Source organism: Delphinus delphis, chromosome 5 (genome assembly GCF_949987515.2).
Source record: "Delphinus delphis chromosome 5, mDelDel1.2, whole genome shotgun sequence".
NCBI classification, from domain to species: Eukaryota; Metazoa; Chordata; class Mammalia; order Artiodactyla; family Delphinidae; genus Delphinus; species Delphinus delphis.
The window spans coordinates 65,453,705-65,475,331 of NC_082687.1; the positions used below are offsets into that span (position 1 = coordinate 65,453,705).

The 21,627-nt window shown below is 44.8% G+C and overlaps 1 protein-coding gene across 1 annotated transcript in view; it reads right to left on the reverse strand.

Annotated features, from left to right (window-relative positions):
• KIT (KIT proto-oncogene, receptor tyrosine kinase) overlaps positions 1 to 21,627 on the reverse strand; it is an 83,776-nt gene that overhangs the window by 42,733 nt on the left and 19,416 nt on the right. Inside the window, exon 2 of the mRNA XM_060011744.1 lies at positions 3,611 to 3,880. Within this exon, the coding sequence (XP_059867727.1) occupies positions 3,611 to 3,880 (270 nt within the window). The remainder of the gene's footprint in view (positions 1 to 3,610; positions 3,881 to 21,627) is intronic.

Consider the following 21,627-nt stretch of genomic DNA (forward strand, 5'->3'; position numbering starts at 1 on the left):
ATAACAACAATCCCTAGTGGCCCAAATGGCTGCTGACTTTATTCTTTGCAAACAAGAGTAGAATTTATCCGAGTCATACTAATAAGGAAGAGTTAACACCTAGTAAACGCTTTCCATGTGTCAGGCACTAAGCCTGGACCATTACACACTTCTCACTCTCATTTAATCCTCAGTACACCCCTATATGACAGGCGCTATCATTATCACCATTTTATCGATAAACTATAGTCTCAAAAACAGTAACTCTCCTTAAGTGACACAGCCCAGAAATGGCAAGACAGAACTCAAAGCCAGGTCTGACCGATACCACAATCTGAACTCTTAAAGCTCTGGGAATATTTTATTGTAATAGTTACTTTTTTTCTACAGCAGGTAACACTCCAAAGAAACTGGGCCAAGAATAAGCCAGCCTGATGGTATCTAATAGGGTGGGAAAAAGTGGAATTATACCTTGTTCAGGACTTTCCCACCCACTGTCCAACCTGTAATTTGTTTTGATCTTATCTAATTGACACAACTTCTACTTTTGTGTGAGCCTTTATCACTTTTTTGAAAAGTGTCCAAATATACTTCCATGTTGTACCAGTTTCCGAATTAATCATATGTTTTTGGGGTTTTTTTTTAATCTATTTAACAAGCAAGAAGACCTATTTAGTTCAGAAAGGTGAAATAATTTCCCTCTGGTGATACAATAACTTGCCTCATTTGTCCCCAAGTGTGCTTGACTTCAAAGTCAAATATGTACTCTACGCCTCCAAGACTAAGGGAGAAGCATGGGAAAGAGTCTATGAATTAAAAGAAGAATACAGGGCTTCCCTGGTGACGCAGTGGTTGAGGGTCCGCCTGCCGATGCAGGGGACGCGGGTTCGTGCCCCGGTCCGGGAGGATCCCACGTGCCGTGGAGCGGCTGGGCCCGTGAGCCATGGCCGCTGGGCCTGCACGTCCGGAGCCTGTGCTCCACAGGAGGAGAGGCGGCAGCAGTTGAGAGGCCCGCGTACCGCAAAAAAAAAAAAAAAAAAGAAAAAAAAAAGAAGAACATAGAGGTTTAGAGGCAGGCAAAATGACCACGATCTAGGAGTCATGTGAGGGTATTCAATGAGACGAAAGGGAAAAAAATAAGAAATGTTTAAAAAGGGGACTAACTCATGTTATCAGTACTCAAGATGTGCTAAGAAGAAAGGAATATGGGAACCCCATGGGTCAGCCTGAAGCCTGGATGATAATCAGTAGTAACAGTGCAGAGTACATCAATGTGGAGAATGAGCTGCAGGGGTCCAGATGTTTTTCCTTATATAGTGAGAGAATTACCAGCATCTCCATTGTTTGTAACAACACGGGTTTCAGAAAGTTCCTAAGAACCACCAGCTGAACACCCTGAGCACAGGGACTTTCCACACAATTCTTTCTTCATTAAGATAAATTTCAATCAGCTTATAAGTAACAATAGAGTACAATTAAGACTGAAAATGAACAAAACTGAATCACCATAAAATTGTCATTCAGTGTTTTCATTCCTGCAAAACCCTAACCCCTCTGCGGGGGCCTCTTTCCAGAGTTCCCAGTCTCCAGGATCCTCCAGTTTCTGAATAGAATCTAGAAAACCATCAGGAGGCCACACAGTATAAATAACACGTGGGCCCCACTCTATTCATATTCTTTGAAAGGTATGTATAAATAGAACTTCTAGAAATCAAATAAACCGATATGCAAACGGGGAGCTTATGAGTTTCAGAAATGCTACGGCAAATACTTGATCGTCCAAACCAGGATACTTGTGACTGAAAGGGGTACTCTTAATAATTATGCCAGGACACCAGGCATGGACTGGGAAAGCCTCCGGTCGACTAGGATCTCATATAAGCAAATACAAACCTCATTCTGTATACACAATATGCTGCCGCCTCTACTGTGTAAAGGTAATACAGATACAGGGTTGGGCCCACAGATTACACTTAAAATATTTTTTAATTGTCCTTTCCATCTGTAAACCGGGTGTTCCACAAAAATCAATGACATAATTGAAATATACTTATCATAGAATTTTGACCAATTTTCAAAGAGTTTTCCAAAACAAATTATGCACCTCCCAGCCTTACTAAGTTATTCTGCAAACAAATTATCTCATAATGGCTGAAATATGGTTCGAGGCTATAGCTGGTTAATTTTCCATCTATTCTTTCTCAGTCACTTGAGTCATAGTTCCTACAGCAATGCCCCAATTTCCTTCACTGCTGTCTAAGACAAATTACTTAAGCATCCAAACATCTTAAATTGGTAATAATTAAGTATAGTCCTAAGTTATTGGGGATGACGTCCCCCATCAAGAAAATCTGTGAGCCCTGTGAGACTGATTTGGCTAATGCAGCAGTTTCCCTATTTAGTCAGCTGTCTACCCACCCTATTAATAAGCAGAATGATACTTCATTACCACCTGGAAATTACAGAGTACCTTCCTGAATGTCAAAGAACAGAACATGGTTGGCTCCACAATTATGGAACCAAACCCGGAGGCTAGCTGTGGCTTTTCAACGCGCGTCTTTCTTTGCAGCGACCCACCCAGGAAAGAGTAAAAGATAAACTAAGGAGAGGCAGCGTCAGTTTCACGGCAACCTTCTGTACAGAGAACATGAGAGTCAATTTTACTAACCCTTGACAGAACTAGAATTTGCACAATTTTGTCTCCCTGATAACAATTACATAAGAAAGACAGCGCAGGCGATCTTATCCAAGCATTGCCGTGAGGAACTGTGACTCTAGGGGTGGCTCAGATCCACAATCTAGGATAAGTTTATTCGGTCCTCTTCCACAATACCATGCATGAGGTTGCAAGGACAACCCCAGGCCAGGTACAAACCCAGGACTAGAACTGAAACTATTTATCCTCCTATAATGTGGGTCTGTCTCTTAAGCTTTAAGTGCTTCAGTTTTTACATCAGCAGAAAGAGACTCCTCCCTTATCCCTGCCCCTAGCCCCCTAGGAAATTTCCTCCGGACAAGGATATTAAAAGCACAAACACAGATGAATCACTGCATTCATCACATGAGATGAGGTTCAGAAATCCAACCGTCACATTTTCCTTTTGTTTCTAAGAGGTCACAATTTTTTAAATGAATGAACTGACTTCTATTAAGAACCTAGGAAGGACAGGAGGTGCTTAGCCAACTGAGTTATTTTTCTGGAATTTACTCCCTAAAAGTGGGTCAATTCATTTGAAGCTTTGGTCTGTTTAGGCCTTTAGAGGCCTTTAGTTCCCTGAAATGTTTTTACTAAGTGGGAGTATCTGGAATCTCAAGGCATTAAAATGCCGCCTTCCCAAAGGGCCTAATTTATTCTCAGGGTTTACTCACATCACCAGGACAAATGGGCTAAACCATATTGCAATCTCATTAGGAAGAGTTACACAGCCTTGCAGACCTCCAGCTGGGGTTATACCCAAAGCCACTATGTATCAAAAGATGGGGGAAACTAACAATAAAAATTTTTGTCTTATGCTTCCTAGACCCAGCCAGTAATATTTTATCCATGACTCAGCCATGTGTATGTCATCCCTAATTAAGGACAGGATATAAAGTTTTCTAAGTATAGCATCAAAGAAAGCTGAGCATTTACCTCTAACAAACACATAAATGGAACCGCTCAAGCCGCCTTCATTGGTGCACGTGTAATTGCCTGTATTTGTGGCTTCTGCTTTCTTGGTGATCCATTCTGGGTGTGTTTTCTCTCTCAATTGACCCAGAGTCTCAAAAGTCCACTTGACAAATCCTGGGTCGGTGCATAACAGCCTAATCTCATCGCCGACACTGACAATTAACTCTGATTTTGCTGGATGGATGGATGGTGGAGACGGTTCCCCTGGACTCACAGATGGTTGAGAAGAGCCTGCCAAGAAAAATGAAAATCGTGTTGAATGTGATCTTTTTCTTAGGCGAAATAAGGATTTCTTCCAATATTGATTTCCATCTTCTGTGTACTCGACAATAAAAATAGGACAAAGCTGCCCGGCTATTTATGGGCAGAGAGTTCTTTTTAAAGTTTCTCAAGTTCATCTAGAATATTAAGTTATTTTCTGCAACCCTCAATTAATCCTGAGGGTCACCCTTGGTATGCAAGCCAAGACTTGCTGGATGCCATGGCCTTCGCTGGGTTAAACACAGAGCGGGGTCAAGTTTCCACTCTGAACGTGGGCCATTGCAATGATACTGACATGCTGACACCCAGTCCAGAAACAACAAAAACAAAATCTTACACTATTAAAAAAGAAACTACTGGGCTGTCACTCTTTAATCAAAATGTACATGATCATGATTAACTTGGCTTTTTCTTAAAACTTTGTGAATTCAGTTATTTCTATGCAATTCTCCTTATATGGTGATGGTCATCAAAAAAGGACTATCTCGAAGTTTCAAATAATAAGTCATAAAATGAAAATCTTATTTTAATGATCAGATCGTGAGATTTCCTGGCCTATGTTGGTTTGCAGCCTGATCTACCTACCTAATGCCTAGAGAGGTTTCCTACACAGGAAACTAGTTTAAAGATATAAACTATAGACTCTGAATATGAAACTTGAACCTTAGAAAATTCACAGCAGCCAATTCATTCATTCATTTGTGCACGCCTGCATCTGCAGCATGAAGGCAAGTATCTGTTCATTACTTGTGATCTACAAAAGCATTGTTAGGTGCTGGGAGAAAATCCCCATAAATGGACACACAGTCCTTACACTCCAGAGCTTAAAGTACACAGTGTTCAATGTCAGAATAATGAAACCAAGATACAAGGTTTAGCTTTAGGCTAAAGAAAAAGAAGTGGGCTGGATTTTCACAATATCAGAAGAGGAGAAAGAAAAGACAGACAGGTACCAGAGATATATACCACAGAGACACTCATGCACAGTGAGATACCAGAGGTCAACTAGATTCACGGAAACCAGTGAAAAGCTCTGGTCCTCAGGTAGGCAGGAGCCACAGAACCCAACAGCAAGGATTTGAGATGAAAAGAGGAAGATCTGAGACTGCCAGAGGAAGAGCACATTAGTGGCTAGAGTGCCACGAAAAATACAAAAGGTTGACTCACATATGACCTGCATGAGATGGGCTGGGGCACCAGGATAACAGAGCCCCCTGGGGGGCTTTCAGCTACTTCTGCAGGATCATGGGGGGAACGGTTCATGTGCCTGGGATTCGTGCCCCCCGCACACATACAAGGTCAGCTGGAGAGGGTGTGGAGAAAAAGGAACCCTCTTGCACTGTTGGTGGGAATGTAAATGGATACAGCCACTATGGAGAACAGTGTGGAGGTTCCTTAAAAAACTACAAATAGAACTATCATACGACCCAGCAATCCCACTATTAGGAATATACACTGAGAAAACCATAATTCAAAAAGAGTCATGTACCACAAGGTTCATTGCAGCTCTATTTACAATAGCCAGGACACGGAAGCAACCTAAGTGTCCATCATCAGATGAATGGATAAAGAAGATGTGGCGCATATATACAATGGAATATTACTCAGCCATGAAAAGAAACGAAATTGAGTTATTTGTAGTGAGGTGGACGGACCTAGAGTCTGTCATACAGAGTGAAGTTAAGTCAGAAAGAGAAAAACAAATACTGTATGCTAACGCATATATAAGGACTCTAAAAAAAAAAAAAGGTTCTGAAGAACCTAGGGGCAGGACAGGAATAAAGACGCAGACGTAGAGAATGGACTTGAGGACACGGGGAGGGGGAAGGGTAAGCTGGGATGAAGTGAGAGAGTGGCATGGACTTATATATACTACCCAATGTAAAACAGATAGCTAGTGGGAAGCAGCCACATAGCACAGGGAGATCAGCTCGGTGCTCTGTGACCACCTACAGGGGTGGGACTGGGAGGGTGGGAGGGAGACACAAGAGGGAGGAGATATGGGGATATACGTACACGTTTAGCTGATTCACTTTGTTATACAGCAGAAACCAACACAACGTTCTAAAGCAATTATACTCCAATGAAGATGTTAAAAAAAAAATGTTACTGAGCACCAACAGTATGAGAAGTGCTATGGACGAGACTCTGTGGACGAGACTCTGTGCCCTCTAGACTGAGCATCTAAATGGAGGAGCCAGAATGTGGGAATGAAGCGGTTAGGATTATTTTTAAAGTCATACAGTGCATTAAATAATGAAAATGGGCACAGCGGTAAATAGAGATGCTATTATTTCAATTATTTATCCCCTTTAAAAAAGGAATACTTCCGGGAATTCCCTGGCAGTCCAGTGGTTAAGACTTGGTGCTTTCCCTGCTGTGGGCCTGGGTTCAATCGCTGGTCGGGGAACTAAGATCCCACAAGCCACGTGGCACGGACAAAAAAAAAAAAAGGAGTACTTCCTAGTCCATATGAGCAACGTTGACAGTAAACTGAATCCAAAAATTCTCAAGAATTTATATTGCAATATATTCCAATCAATTCAGTCTTCTCATGAGTGGGTCTTAAGGGCATATGCAGATACTACAACCTGGTTGAATAAATACTGTTGACTTCCGGAGACCTGCCACCCCAACGTAGGCAAGGCTTAGCTGTGTGACCTAAGGCAGGCCACTAGAGCTTTCTGTGCCCAAGTTTCCACATCTGGAAAATGATGATAGAAATACCCTAATTTCACAGAGTCCTAATGCAAATCAAATGCGATAAATACACGCAAGGAGCTTAACACAGCACTGCGGTTTGTAATAAATGCTAGTTATTACAGTGAAGCAATAAAGCATCCTAGGTAAGAGCTTGACTCAATTTTTGAGGTTTCTAAATTGTTTTTGAATTTATTTTATTGAAGTATAGTTGATTTACAATGTTGTGTTAATTTCTGCTATAAGCAAAGTGATTCAGGTATCCACATATATATTCTTTCTCATATCCTTTTCCATTATGGTTTATCACAGGGTGTTGAAATTATAGTTTCCTGTGCTATATGGTAAGACCTTGTTGTTTATCCATCCTATATATGATAGGTTGCATCTGCTAATCCCAAACTCCCACTCCATCCCTTCCCCTTGGCAATCACAAGTCTGTTCTCTATGTCTGTGAGTCTGTTTCTGTTTCGTAGATGAGTTCATTTGTGTCATTCTTTAGATTCCACATATAAGTGATATCATATGGTATTTATCTTTCTCGTTCTGACTTACTTCAGTTAGTATGATAATCTCTAGAGATAAGACTGTACAGATTTGCATCCTGGCTCTCTCTACCACTTACTAAGTGGGTGATCCTTAGGCAAGTTACCAATCATCTCTGCCTCGGTTTCCTCATCTTGAAAGTAGGGATAGTAACAGCATCTGTTCATAAAACTGTTATGTAAAGCACTCAGAATTGTGCCCAGGCACATAGAAAACACATAATAAATACGAGACAATTATTCTAAAAACAGAATCTCTTATCTTCCCTCCAATCAGTCCTGACTTACTTCCTATGGATGTGAATGGGTCCATCATTTCCCAAACAGATTTCTGCCTACTTCGCCCTCCTTGGCAGTAAAATCATAGCAATCTTTCCCCAGAGCCTCTGCCCCACATCCTTGTATGCCTTTCCACTCCTGCTGTCCCACCCCAGACTAGCCACTTACAATGTCATGGAGAGAACACCCTCTCCTGAAAGATCTCCATGCCTCCAGCCTCCACTCACCCCACCCCCAAATCATCCAACCTCATAACCCTGAGACCCATCAGCCTAAAACACCACTTTTTCAACAACCCCACTCCCAGCCTCAAAACCCCTAACAGAGGCAGCAGCAGCTAACACTGACATCATGTGCGGCTTACAAAGCATTTTCACGGGATTAATTTCTAGCTGTTTCCTCTGGACCCAACCTGCCTCTCCAGTCAGACAGACCCTTAGGCTAAGGATGCTGCAAACACTCTTCAGTCCTTGCTATGCCCATCTCTCTGCCCACGTCCCCAGGACACAGCTACTCCACCAATTCACCTCTTTGTCATATGGAAAGCCCAGTCTTCATGGCTGTTGTTCCCTAACCACTCCAGGTCGTGATCACCTGTCCCCACTAAATCCCTCTAACGTGTTCAGCCCCATCACCCATTTGGCTTCTACTGCTGTACCACAGTGGTCTACATCTATATCTTACCTTCTCTACCTACTGCAAGGTCTTAGGGCCCTCAGGGTAAGGATCCTAAATTGTACTTTTTCCCCTAGCATAGTCATAAAAAAGATTCCCTTCAATCCCTGAACATATAAAAGATTGGAGGAAGGACAGGTTCCAAAACACCCAGCTCCTGTAACAGATGTTAACAGTCTTCCGACCTATCCCCAAAAGAGCACAACTGTCTATTCTGCTGCTCCACTAAGGAAAGGGAGTGGCTTAATTCATCCATTAAAACTACTATGGAGGGGCTTCCCTGGTGGCGCAGTGGTCGAGAGTCCGCCTGCCGATGCAGGGGACGCGGGTTCGTGCCCCGGTCCGGGAGGATCCCACATGCCGTGGAGCGGCTGGGCCCGTGAGCCATGGCCACTTTACCTGCGCGTCCGGAGCCTGTGCTCCGCAACGGGAGAGGCCACGGCAGTGAGAGGCCCACGTACCGCAAAAAAACAAAACAAAACAACAACAACAAAAAAACTACTATGGATACCTCCAAATTTGATATCATTAGTTTGCACTTTACTTCTAGAGTTAGTTTTAAAAAATAAATTTTTTAAATAATCCCCACCAGAAACATTCAGGGTTTTATTTTCAAAATAAATGATAAGTTCAACCCTCAAACTCATACTATAAAATGAAAATAGAGCTTATATCAGAATGGGACTGTGGATATTATTCTCTTGTCTCCAAATAATGCTCTCACAAGAAAAAAAAAAACCTAGAGATTCCTGTTAAAAGATATATATGTGTGTATATGTATATAAACAAACACACAGACATATATACACACATACTTTTATTATATTTAAAAATCAGGGCTTCCCTGGTGGCGCAGTGGTTGGGAGTCCGCCTGCCGATGCAGGGGACACGGGTTCGTGCCCCGGTTCGGGAGGATCCCACATGCCGCGGAGCAGCTGCGCCCGTGAGCCATGGCCGCTGGGCCTGCGTGTCTGGAGCCTGTGCCCCGCGACGGGAGAGGCCACAGCAGTGAGAGGCCCGCGTACCACAGGAAAAAAAAAAAAAAAAATCAATACCAATAATTTATTCCAACTGGCCTCTGAAATTGCTCTGGAATCACACATTTTGAAATATATCTGGTACATAGCAAGTTCTCAACAAACGTTTGTTGAATTGGGTTTTATCTGTATCAGGACCCTTTGCATTTGAACATATACTTCCCTAATTATGTTTGGCTAATAAAAATATCAAGAGTTGCTTTCTGTTTCCTGAACACATGTTAATTAATGAGCCCCCCCAAAAATGACAGATGGCAAAACCCACCATTCTGGGGACCAAGTACTATAATGAATGATGGCTCTGGGCTAGGAACTCCAGGACCTATTCAGCAAATACTTATCCCAGGTACCTTGCCAAGCGCTGGACCTAGGAAACAGTCCTTGTTCTCAAGAAGCACAAATGAGGGAGGAAAAGGGCACTTAGGAACAGTCAACAATGCAAGATTTTAACAATAGTTCAAGATAAATACCAACATACCCTCTGTAACCTCCTTCTAGTATAAAATTCAACCATACCCCAAAGAATTGAAATCAGGATGCAAACAGATACTTGCACACCAACGTTCATAGCTGCATTATTCACAAGAGCCAGAAGGTGGAAAAACCCAGTTGTCCATCAACAGATGAGTGGGTAAACAAAATGTGGTAATATACGTAAAACAAAATATTATTCAGCCATAAAAAGGAATGAAATTCTGACATATGCTACAACATGGATGAACTCTGAAAACATTATGCTAAGTGAAATAAGCCAGACACAAAAGGATAAATATTGTATGATTCCACTTATATGAGGTATCAAGAATAGGCAAATTCAGAGACAGAAAGTAGGATAGAGGCTACCAAGGGCTAGGGAGGAATGGAGGGTTATTGTTTAATGGGTTTCTGTTTGGGATGATTAAGAAAAAAAAAGTCCTGGAAATGGATATGGTGATGGTTGTGAATGTACATTAATGGCACTGAATTAGACCCTTTTAAATGGTACGCTTTATATTATGTATATTTTACCACAATTTGTTTAAAAACTAAAGTTTTTAAAAAATCAGTAATTCTTCAAGGCCCGGGGGAAGCCTCAAATTTTCTCAGCTACCTGGGCTCTTTCTTATCTGACCACTCTGACCTCTAGTAGTAGCCTCTGTGGGCCCCCCAAGTTTATCTTAAATCACAGCGTTAAAAAATTAATCACTGTTATTATTTTTATTTGTTCCACACAGCTGTGTTGGAGGGCCTGAACACCAGCTCTCTTTCTTCCCAGTTCTCTACTACCTTATACAGAGTAGCCATTCACAGCAGAAGCCTCTTTTATTAGTGCTCTGGGCTGAATAAGCTAGAAATTTTAAACCACACTGACTACTGCCCAAGAGACTTGAACGCTCAGGGCTACTAGAGTTCTTCTCCTGTACATCTGTGCTTTTCTCCTCACACCATCTGAGTCCTTTGGTTTTATTCTCAAACCTGTTTATGGAAGTTGGACTTGATTTTATATTATATATAAGTACATGTTATGAAATCGATGAAATGAGAGTGTGTGTGTGTGTGTGTTTGGGGAAGGCTGTTGATTCTCTGATAACTAAGCAACAGTCTATAAGGTGGCTCAACTGAAAAAACCCTGCAGGTACTTCAAGTTAAACGTGGGTGAAACATGAGAAGATTGGGGGAGGGTCTCCACTTCACAAACACGGGGGGGGGGGGGGGGGGGGGGGGGGGGTGGATTCTGCATTCTGACTCTCTCACAGGCACTACGTTTAAAGAAACTGAAATTAGAAACTGCAGGCCTTATATTGTGGGTGTGGTGTACGGGGAAGACAGCAGCTCAGACTGCCTGAGAACTCCCATCAGTCAACCCAAACTCAAAGTCAACCAAAACTCAAAGAAAAAGTTCTGTTTCCCCATCAAAAAGAACAAAGCCATGATCTTTCTTTTCTTAAGTGAAATAAACCATTCAAGGTAGACCTGTGTTTTTTGTGATCTGTGGCTTAAAAGACTCGAGTCCAGAGTGGGCTTCCACAGTACAAGCTTCTTAATGACCTGTGTAAGTCGGGGCGACTGGCTTGAGCACAGGGTGCTCCCCAATCACCTTCAGTAGTGGTTGGACCATGTCAACTGTTAATCATTCTGGAGTCTCAACTCCCCTCCTAAGGTCTTTATACCCTTCACAAATGTCTAAAGCTGCAAAGACTGAATTTATAGCTGGGATTAAAAGTAAGGAAGTCATTTCAAAACCTTCTCCTCTTTGGACACAAATGTAAGGAGCCAGGCAAAATAATGGCAGGGAAGAAACCCTACATAGACAGGCCTATTCTAGTTTGGGGGAAGTAGAGTTGTGAATAAGGCAAAGCTCAAAGCTCCATTGTAGTTCAGCTCCTCTCTGGTTCACATACTGTTCAACCACAGTTCATAATAAAAGGGCTAATGATTTGTATATCCTACTGTTTCTGACACACTTTTATATTCCCATAGGAGTAAACTGGATAAAAATCAAGATGGAAGGATCGTAGTAATTGCCCACAACACCCATGGGGCTTTAAAAACAAGTAGATGATACTGGAAATAGAATAAAGCTGGGGTGGGAGGTATGAGCTCAGTGAAAACCACACAAGTCCTTAAAAATGCTCTTGCCCAGCGACAGGGAGAGTGTGAATCCACTCTGGATCCCCACGCAAATTGGAGGAAGCCACGCCATGGAGGATCCAGCATGGCCCCCATTCCACTGTGGTGAGGCCACGCCCCCAGAACCATTAAGAAATCTTTCATGTCAACGTGCATCTATTGCATAATTATTACCATGGTGGTGAACGAGATGCTGATGGGGAACTCAGCCTCGTGTAGGAGACGAATCTAATACAAATGAAACAAAAATACTGAGAGGTCACAAACAGGTCCCAAGACTCAAAGGAAGCAGCTATCATTCTGCCCAAAAGGACCATGAAAAGCTCCAGGAGGAGGGGCCATGGGAGCTGAGCCAGGAAGTCTTTGTCTGTGTGTTTGCATGTGCCCGTGTTTGTATGTGTATTCGAGGAAAAGCTCATCCTGTGAGGACCCCATCCCACCCACCCCAACCCCCCAAACTGTGAGCTCTCAGAATCCAAAGCAAGGTCTGTAGCCATCACTAGGCTCAAAGCCTCAGAGGGCATCAGGAATACAGCATGTGCTCACTAAGTGCACAGCGAAGGAATGACTACATATAGGAAATGCAGAGGTTCAGGATTTAAGAAGATAATCTGAGACATCATCTTACAGAGCAGTGCTTTCCTCATCTAGGGTGTTTGCTAACAGTCTTCTTTTTTTTTTTTTGCGGTACGCGGGCCTCTCACTGTTGTGGCCTCTCCCGTTGTGGAGCACAGGCTCTGGACGCGCAGGCTCAGCGGCCATGGCTCACGGGCCCAGCCGCTCCACGGCATGTGGGATCTTCCCGGACCGGGGCACAAACCTGTGTCCTCTGCATCGGCAGGTGGACTCTCAACCACTGCGCCACCAGGGAAGCCCACTAACAGTCTTCTTGAAGGTCAATTTCACTCAGTGACAAATAACAGTAAACATCCTTTTATATTATAATATGTAGCATAAAATAGAAAGAAAAAAATCAAACACATTTTTTTCGGGGGAAAACATGAGCTTTCAAAGAAATTGAACTGCTTCACGACTCCATACTCACAAACACACCGCCCAAATCCCGACCATCTCCAACCTTTAAATGCACCTCCACGGACAAGTTTGAGAACAGTTCTAAATGGATCACTTGAATTCCAATTGAACACTGTCCAAAGGATTTTCTGGGTAACAGAAAAGTTCAGATATATCTTTAATCTTATAACATAGAGATTTAAAGTACTCAACTGAGAAGAACTCACAGCTAAAATCTACTCAGGTTTAGACATGAGATGAACAGTAGGTAATTGACACAGTCTCCTCACCATCCTTTAAGTCTCTCACTGTAATACCCCTAAGTTCGGGGCCTGAAAAAACCAATTCCTTGGTACAATGCAAATTTGTATTTATCTTTTAAAAATAAAATTTCTCTCTGCATGCCAGGCCTTGGTACTACATTAGGTCCAGGATATTTAGTGATTATACAAAATCTGTTTCCATATTCGAGACAGCTTAGGGTTGCAAGCAATGGCAATAGACCATTATAAAATGATCAGCCATTTGAAAGTCAGTTTAAAATCACAAAATATCAATAACAAAGACATCCCGCAGCACAGTCTTTTTTTAAAAAAGCAGCTCCTTGAGCATATTTCAATGTTGGTGTAAAGATTATGAACTAATTGACAGAAGGGAACCGAAGGACAGAGAAAGAAAAACTGGAGCATTAGTCATTAGTGGCAAAGAGAGAGGGCTCAATAACAAAGCCAGCACTTCAGAAACGTGTCTTCATGGATGCAATGGTAATTGAGCTCCTACCGTTTGGCCTGTGTGGGGCCTGGGTCCTGGGAGGACCAGGAATACAGAGCAGGGCATGACAGCCCAGTGGGGAAGCTGAACTCACACACACAGTGACCATACAATGAAGCAAGTGCAGACATAAAGGGCAACGGGGGGCTTCCCTGGTGGCGCAGTGGTTGAGAGTCTGCCTGCCGATGCAGGGGACACGGGTTCGTGCCCCGCTCCGGGAAGATCCCACATGCCGCGGCGCGGCTGGGCCCGTGAGCCATGGCCGCTGAGCCTGCGCGTCCGGAGCCTGTGCTCTGCAACGGGAGAGGCCACAGTGGTGAGAGGCCCGCGTATCGCAGACAAAGAAAGAAAGAAACAAACAAACAAAAAAAGGGCAACGAAGCATGTGGGCAAGAAGAGGGGTCAAGGAACTTCCCTGGTGGTGCAGTGGTTAAGAATCCCCCCGCCAATGCAGGGGACATGGGTTGGAGCCCTGATCCGAGAAGATCCCACATGCCACGGAGCAACTAAGCCCGTGCGCCAGAAGTACTGAGCTTGCGCTCTAGAGCCCACGAGCCACAACTACTTAGCCCTTGTGCCACAACTACTGAAGCCCACGTGCCTAGAGCCCGTGCTCTGCAACAAGAGAAACCACCGCAATGAGCAGCCCGCGCACCGCAACAAAGAGTAGTCCCCGCTCACCTCAATTAGAGAAAGCCTATGCGCAGCAACGAAGACCCAATGCAGCCAAAAATAAATAAATTTTTAAAAAAAGAGGGGTCAGAAAGGATTCCTAGAGCTCAGATTAAAAAATGTGTGCGACCTGGCCAGACTGCAGGCGCAGATGGTCTATCGAGTGGGGGAACCACAGGAGCCAATGTCACAGAACCAGCAAGACGCATGCTTAGAAGTCAGGTATCACTCAAAATCCCTGCAGCATCAAGGTGTGAGGCCAGAGACCCAGCAGGGTCTTTGTCATGGTAAGGAGGGGAGCCTGCCCAGATGGGGAGCTATTGGTGTGTGTCTTGGGGGGACCCCTCTGGAAGCAGTGAAGGATAGTACTGACAGAACAGGACTTAGAGACACGGACAGCTAGGAGACTAGGTCCAGACAGGAGCTGATGAGAACATAAGCCAGAGGTGTGGGACGGACAGGAGAGGTGGGTGTTTACTGGGTGAGTACGGGGCCTCGGCATGGGCGGATCTAGGCAGTAACGAAGCAAGAGGAAGGAAAGAAGACACCCCTGTTTTTGGCTTACACCTATGAGAAGATGGGGTGCCCACAGACTGGAGGGGGAAAAAACTGATTTAGACGCATTTGGATCAGCAGGTGGCAGCTGGAAGGTTCTGCAAATTGATGGGTGTGGGAGCAGCAGGGGAGGTCAGGGCCACAGACACATTCACCAGCACACAGGGGGTGGTATCCCGGGGTGCCCACAAAATCATCCAGGGAGGGAGTGGAGAGTGCAAAGAACAGAGGGGCCGAGAGGGAAATGACAAGGCCCAAGGCGGCTACAGTAGGGTAGAGACGGTGATGACTCGACTGGTAAGAGAGAACCAGGAAATTCCAGGCTAGAGGGTGCGGAGGGACTTCTAGAAGGATGCTAGAATCTTGGAGGACATGGCAGCAGGTGGCGGAACAGAAATGGACAGAGAACCAGCCCTAAAGCCTTCAGCACAAAGGATTGGTCACTGGCAGTAGGGAGGAGGGATGGAGAGTCATGGAAGTTATATCACTCATTTGCAACCCTGGCTGCACACCAGAACCCAATCCTGCCAGAATCTCTGGCAGTACTGCAGGCCTGGGGTGTGGGACAAGAGGAGCCTTGACTGCACGTCAAGGAGAGGAGAGGGAGGAAGGGAGGGAGGAGGAGGAAGGAGGACTCCTTAAGTCAGTGAGCAGAAAGGCAATGGCTGATGGGGAAATGGAAGACATGCAAGCTGCCAGAGGTCTCGCATGAAAAGCTGGGCGGGGATGAGTATCCAAGGGGGCAGGCAGCCAGGGAGAACAGCAAAGGAAGGAAGGAAGGAAGGAATGGGATTTAGGGACACAGAGGACTGACTAGCAGAGAAGACCACAACACAGACTGGCTGGAGAGGCCTAGGCGGCTACTGCCTGGCCTCAAGGGCTGATGAATATGGCCATGAGGTGACTGAGGCGGGGTAAATACACTATTTTTAAGCCCCTCTTTCTTTTTTTTTTTTGCGGTACGCGGGCCTCTCATTGTTGTGGCCTCTCCCGTTGTGGAGCACAGGCTCCGGACGCGCAGGCTCAGCGGCCATGGCTCACGGGCCCGGCTGCTCCGCGGCAATGTGGGATCTTCCCGGACCGGGGCACGAACCCGTGTCCCCTGCATCGGCAGGCGGACTCTCAACCACTGTGCCACCAGGGAAGCCCGCCCCTCTTTCTTTGAACACGCTCTTTTCAGAAAAACATCTGTGGCACAAAGGAGCTGTGCTACCACACGTGGGTCCCACATTCTCGTGGACGTCCGAGCAAGTGTGAGTCACCAGGCTCCCTGGTGCTAAAAAGGGATGCCCCAGTGCAAACAGGGGTGCCCTTCTCTGGAGAGGCAGGGTTGGGCCACATCACCCCAACTCCCACCCCACACTGGCTCACCTTTCTGCAGGCTTTCAGCTGGGGTGGGTTCACCTGTGGTTTGGGCCCTTCCGGCCTCTGCTCCTGAGAGCGGTTTCCTCCTGGGGGCCGAGTCAGCTCCTCTATTTTCTGCCTTAACCACATGGACAAACCCAGCACTAATAAATCACCTGTGTTGATCACACCTTTCCTGTAACATGTGTATTTTCTGCTTTTCTGGCTGTTACTGTGATCCCTGGGCCAATCACGCAGGCCTCGTTCTCTGCTATTAAAGCACATCCCCACGCAGATCCCTCAACGATGCCCAACCGGGAGCTTCCTTGTACTTGAACCCTCAACTCCTTCTTTTCCATCAATTCTCCATTCACAAGCATGCCATCTGGGGGCAAGAGAAGCTGCCCTCAGGCTGCTTTTGCTGTTTGAAAAGCACACCCAAGATCAAGGAGATGTTAGATGTCCTGCATTCTTCTGAGGAAACTTACTAAGAGGACTCAGCAGCAAGGATTCAGGCTTCCAATAAATGCCTTCTAAAGGTATGACATCTGTCAAAGCTTTTCTCAGGTCGGAGGCACGAGCAAAATTACTGTTTGGTGTCTGCTAAGATATTTAATATTTGTACGTTTTACATAAAATGTGTAACTCTGTACTTTTGCTCTGAAGCAGTTAGTGAAGGAAAAATGTAATGGTGGGGACATAGAGAAATTCTGGATTCTAAATTGGGGGCAAGTCCCTTAGGTTCGAGGCGTCTGCTTCTTCTGCTGAAAAACTAAAAAGAGGCCATCAAAAGCCCTAAGATTCTAGGATCTGTAATCAAATAGTTAGGCCATAATAGGGTCAAAATAAAGAAACCCTTTATTTTAAAAAAAAACAAAACTGGCTGGACATAAAAAGTACTCAACTATTTATGGCAATAATGAATAGCAGTGATTCTCTTATGATATAAATAATATAACTAATCACCTGCTTTGTTTTTAAACCACTGTTTGAACAGAATTAAATAAGGGCCTTAACATGGAACTTGATTCCTGGCTCTTATATCTTATGAAGTGAACAGTAAGTGTGGAGATGCATGTATCACCCGTTCGACAATGAAAGGAGGATCCTTCTCAGCTTACGATATTGCAAAACTTCTTCTAGACATGCATACATCCCAAGCAGCAAAGGCTTACATAGGGCTACTTAATATATTTCCTACTCAGTCACCCTAAGAAAAATACAACCCGATGTTTGAGGGCGCAGGACGTCCCCTTTTTTTTTCGTGGTACGCGGGCCTCTCACTGTTGTGGCCTCTCCCGTCGCGGAGCACAGGCTCTGGACGCGCAGGCTCAGCGGCCATGGCTCACGGGCCCAGCCACTCCGCGGCATGTGCGATCTTCCCGGACCGGGGCACGAACCCGCGTCCCCTGCATCGGCAGGCGGACTCTCAACCACGGCGCCACCAGGGAAGACCCAGGACTTCCCCTTTTGATCTCAAAGATACGCATGGCCATTATGAAGTGGGTCTTTGGGGAGTCAGATGAGGTCTGGATTTGACAAACATAATGTAAGAGGATCCATCCCTGTAGCAGAAAAGAGGAATGTCCTAATTTCCAGTGGGCTTTTCCTGATAGCCCAGTGCAGCTTCTGTTGTAAATACGGAGATTTCCACGTTTGGAATTCTGTAAAGCACTTAATGAAATAAACAGTAGATAAGAAGCAGAAGGACTGAAATCCAATAAACAACAGAACAAGACCCTTACCATCTGTGAAGCTGGGGTGGGGAAGCTCCTGACTGCTTTCAACATTAACTTCCTTGACTTGAAGAACAATAAACAGCCAAGTGAAAAGGAACACGGCAAGAAGAGCGTGGAAGGTCGGCCTCGCTAGTCAAAGGCCAGCTTCACCCCAGACCTACCAAGTACCAAGGAAAACAGACGCGTGCGCGTCTCACCTCCAAGCAGACCTCCTGGCTGCACACTCTACAGAGGGCAACAACTAGACCCTTGAAAGGACCTGCAGAAGGACGTGTCAGGCGTAAACTGCCTTCATGTTAGCGCTGTCCTGGACATGTGTGGTGGAGTGTGGGCCTGTAATCACTATGCCATTTCCTCCAACCAAGAAATTGCCAATTCCTCAACATGCCAATGCCCAGGCTCAGGAGGGGAAATGAGTTTGTGTCAGCAGCAAATGAAAACTTGAAGAAATAAAAATATGCGACACCCATAAGCTCTGGTTCTAATTCTATAGCATTTCATTCTAATGACATCAAATGTAACACCAATAAGCAAGAGATTGTCTGGTCAATATTTTTACACTCGCGAACATAAATATATGCCAACTGGGGCATTTAGAAAACATCTTTTGGTGGTAAAATATACGTAACATAGTATCATGTTAAACGTTTTTAATTATACAAATTTTGAGTGGCAATAAATACATTCACAATGTAGTGCAACCATCACTACTATCCATCCCCAGAGCTTTTTCATCATCCCAAAGTGAAACTCTGTACCTATTCAAGAATAACTCCCCATTCCACCATCACCTCCTCACCTCAGCCCCTGGTGACCACCATTCTACTTTCTGTCTCAATAATCCGACCGCTCTAGGGACCACGTGTAAGTGGGACCATACAATACTTACCCTTTTGTGTCTCGCTTATTAAACTCAGCCTAACGTCTCCAAAGTTCATCTGTGTTGTTAGCATGGGTCAGAATTTCCTTTTTTAAGGCGGAACAGTATTCCACGGTATGTAAATATCATATTTTAGTTTATCCATTTATCCTGATATTTGAGGTGTTTTCCTGAGGCGGTTTTTAAACTCTGTCTTCAAATGTGACCTACATTTTTGAAAGGCCTCTCTGCTTTTCTAGTTCTGAAAGATGCCTGGAATAATACTTGGCTTAAATAGATATTTAAGCTAATTTTCACCATAATGGGTAAATCAATACATTTTACTAGTGATTATATACTAAATTCTGCTTTTAATACAACTGTCAGTTAAGGGAAATTGTACTTTCCCCTCCATCCCATACATGGAGCAGAGAGAATGTTTTTTCCTTCTGTTCCACTTTCAAAATGTTGTTTTATAGCCACTGGGCTGGTTTAAAACAAAGGAAGTAAAAACAAAAGTATTAATTAAAAACAAACAAACAAAAAAAAAAAGCAATTTTATCTGAAGCAGCTGACAGAGAAAAGGTTACCAGAATTGGTAACTGTCTTGAAAAGAGGTGAATTAGCAGGGGCCAAACAGTTTAGCTGCAGCCCTGGATAACAAGCTGCGGCAAGTCCCTGGTCTCCCACTTTTTCACGAAACAGGGAGCCCCCTGTTGTTTGCCTGTGTTACCCTGCCATAGAAGAGGTTCTGTTTGTTAGGTGCTGGAGAGAGCCAATTTCCAGAAAGGGAGTTGGATGGGTTTTAGCCTCTGAATTAAATTTAAAGGACTGGGACTAGGGCTAAGGGCAAAAGTGAGCTGAGTGTCCCTCTTTGGAGCCAGGCCTCAGCCTAGCGGCCAGGGGGAAGACCACACAGGTGGGGGGCAGAAGAAGGAACTCAGCCTGGGTGGCCTCAGTGTTCTCATCAAACCTAAGGCTGAGGCCCAGATGGGTTTTCAGAGGAGCATGTTAGCAACTTACTCTTAATCGGGTCAGAAAAGCCAATATGTATATACATGGACAAGGTAAATGTGGGGAAATGTTAATTGCAGTCTAAGTGAAGGGTATCCTGAAGTTCTTTGTAGTCATCTTGCAACTTCTGTAACTTTATTCAGCAATATTTTAAAGTCTAGAAGCAAGCTCAGAGACTGGAGATTGATGGTGCTTTTCTGAGCTTGGATGAGCACAGGAGGCAACAGGAATATAATGGAAAAGGTGTACGTTTTGCAGATTCCAAGCTGAGTGTTGTGAAACTTTGGGGAAGTTACCTGACCTCTCCAAGCCTCAGAGTTTTGTTTTTGTTTTTTTGTTTTTTGCTTTTTTTGGGTTTTTTTGCGGTACGCGGGCCTCTCACTGTTGTGGCCCCTCCCGTTGTGGAGCACAGGCTCCGGACGCGCAGGCTCAGCGGCCATGGCTCACGGGGCCAAGCCGCTCCGCGGCATGTGCGATCTTCCCGGACCGGGGCACAAGCCCGCGTCCCCTGCATCGGCAGGCAGACTCTCAACCACTACACCACCAGGGAAGCCCAAGCCTCAGAGTTTTGACATCTATAAATTGGGGGTGAGATACATCAGGATTCATACATTATCTCCAAATCCTATACCTACCTTATGTCCAATAAATGGTTGCAAGTGAGAAATAGTGTTTATGATGTTTGTTCCAAAACTTACTGTGTTTATTATGTTTCACTAAATCTAACAGAGTTTACACTGGGTATAAGAGAGTATGCTGAGGGGCTTCCCTGGTGGCACAGTGGTTAAGAATCCGCCTGCCGATGCAGGGGACATGGGTTCCAGCCCCGCTCCGGGAAGATCCCACATGCCACGGAGCAACTAAGCCCATGCACCACAACTACTGAGCCTGTGCTCTGGAGCCCACGAGCCACACTACTGAGCCCATGAGCCACAACTACTGAAGCCTGCGCGCCTAGAGCCCGTGCTCCGCAACAAGAGAAGCCACCGCAATGAGAAACCACCGCAACGAAGAGCAGCCTCTGCCCGCCACAACTAGAGAAAGCCAGCGTGCAGCAACAAAGACCCAACGCGGCCAAATACATTAAAAAAAAAAAAAAAAAAAGGAAGAGAATATGCTGAGCCCCAAATGTAAAACAAAAACAATTAATTGGCAAATAGCAGATTATCTGTTCCTCTATCAAAAGCAAGGTTCCCGCAAGCCACTCTAGATCTTAAATCTCCATCTTTAAAAAGAATTTGAGCCCTTGCTCTCAGTACGTGTATTTTTATAAATTACACCCATGTGTGCCATTGTCAGCCCTTCCATGAATTATCAATGTAAGGCTTACTTAGTTTCTGACTGGAGGTAAAATGCCCCCCACCTTGAAGCTGTAGCCTCTGGGAGTAACTCCCATGCTGTCACCTTCTAGAATAGGAATGAAAACCCCTGGCTTTACCCAGGTCAGGACAAATTGACCAAAATGAGGCAAAGGAGCGCATCTCTGTTCTTCCACCAACTAGATCTGAAAGTGGGTGGGGAGAAAGAAGCTGCCCCAAGATCATCTTCTAGGAGCAGAGCGGGCAGCTCTTCCAGGAAGCCCTGAGGGGACTGGGGACAACAGTCATTTCCCTGGAAACTTCGCAGGTGCCACCTTTACCACTCGGGCTGCTGGCTTCCGGCCTGGGTATTATGAACATCTCCAAGGTCAGAGGATTTCCCTCCTTTCCCATATCCCTGGAAGCATAATACTCAAGAACTTCTCCTGGGTGGTCCACAGGCCAGATCCCAAATTAGAACCATAATCATAAGATTCTGCTGCCACTGTGCAAGGGACTCACTTTTCTAGCAGGAGGATTAGATGATGGTGACAAATACGCTCTCGTTAGGTGACGCCTCCATCCAAATTGCATACATTCACCAG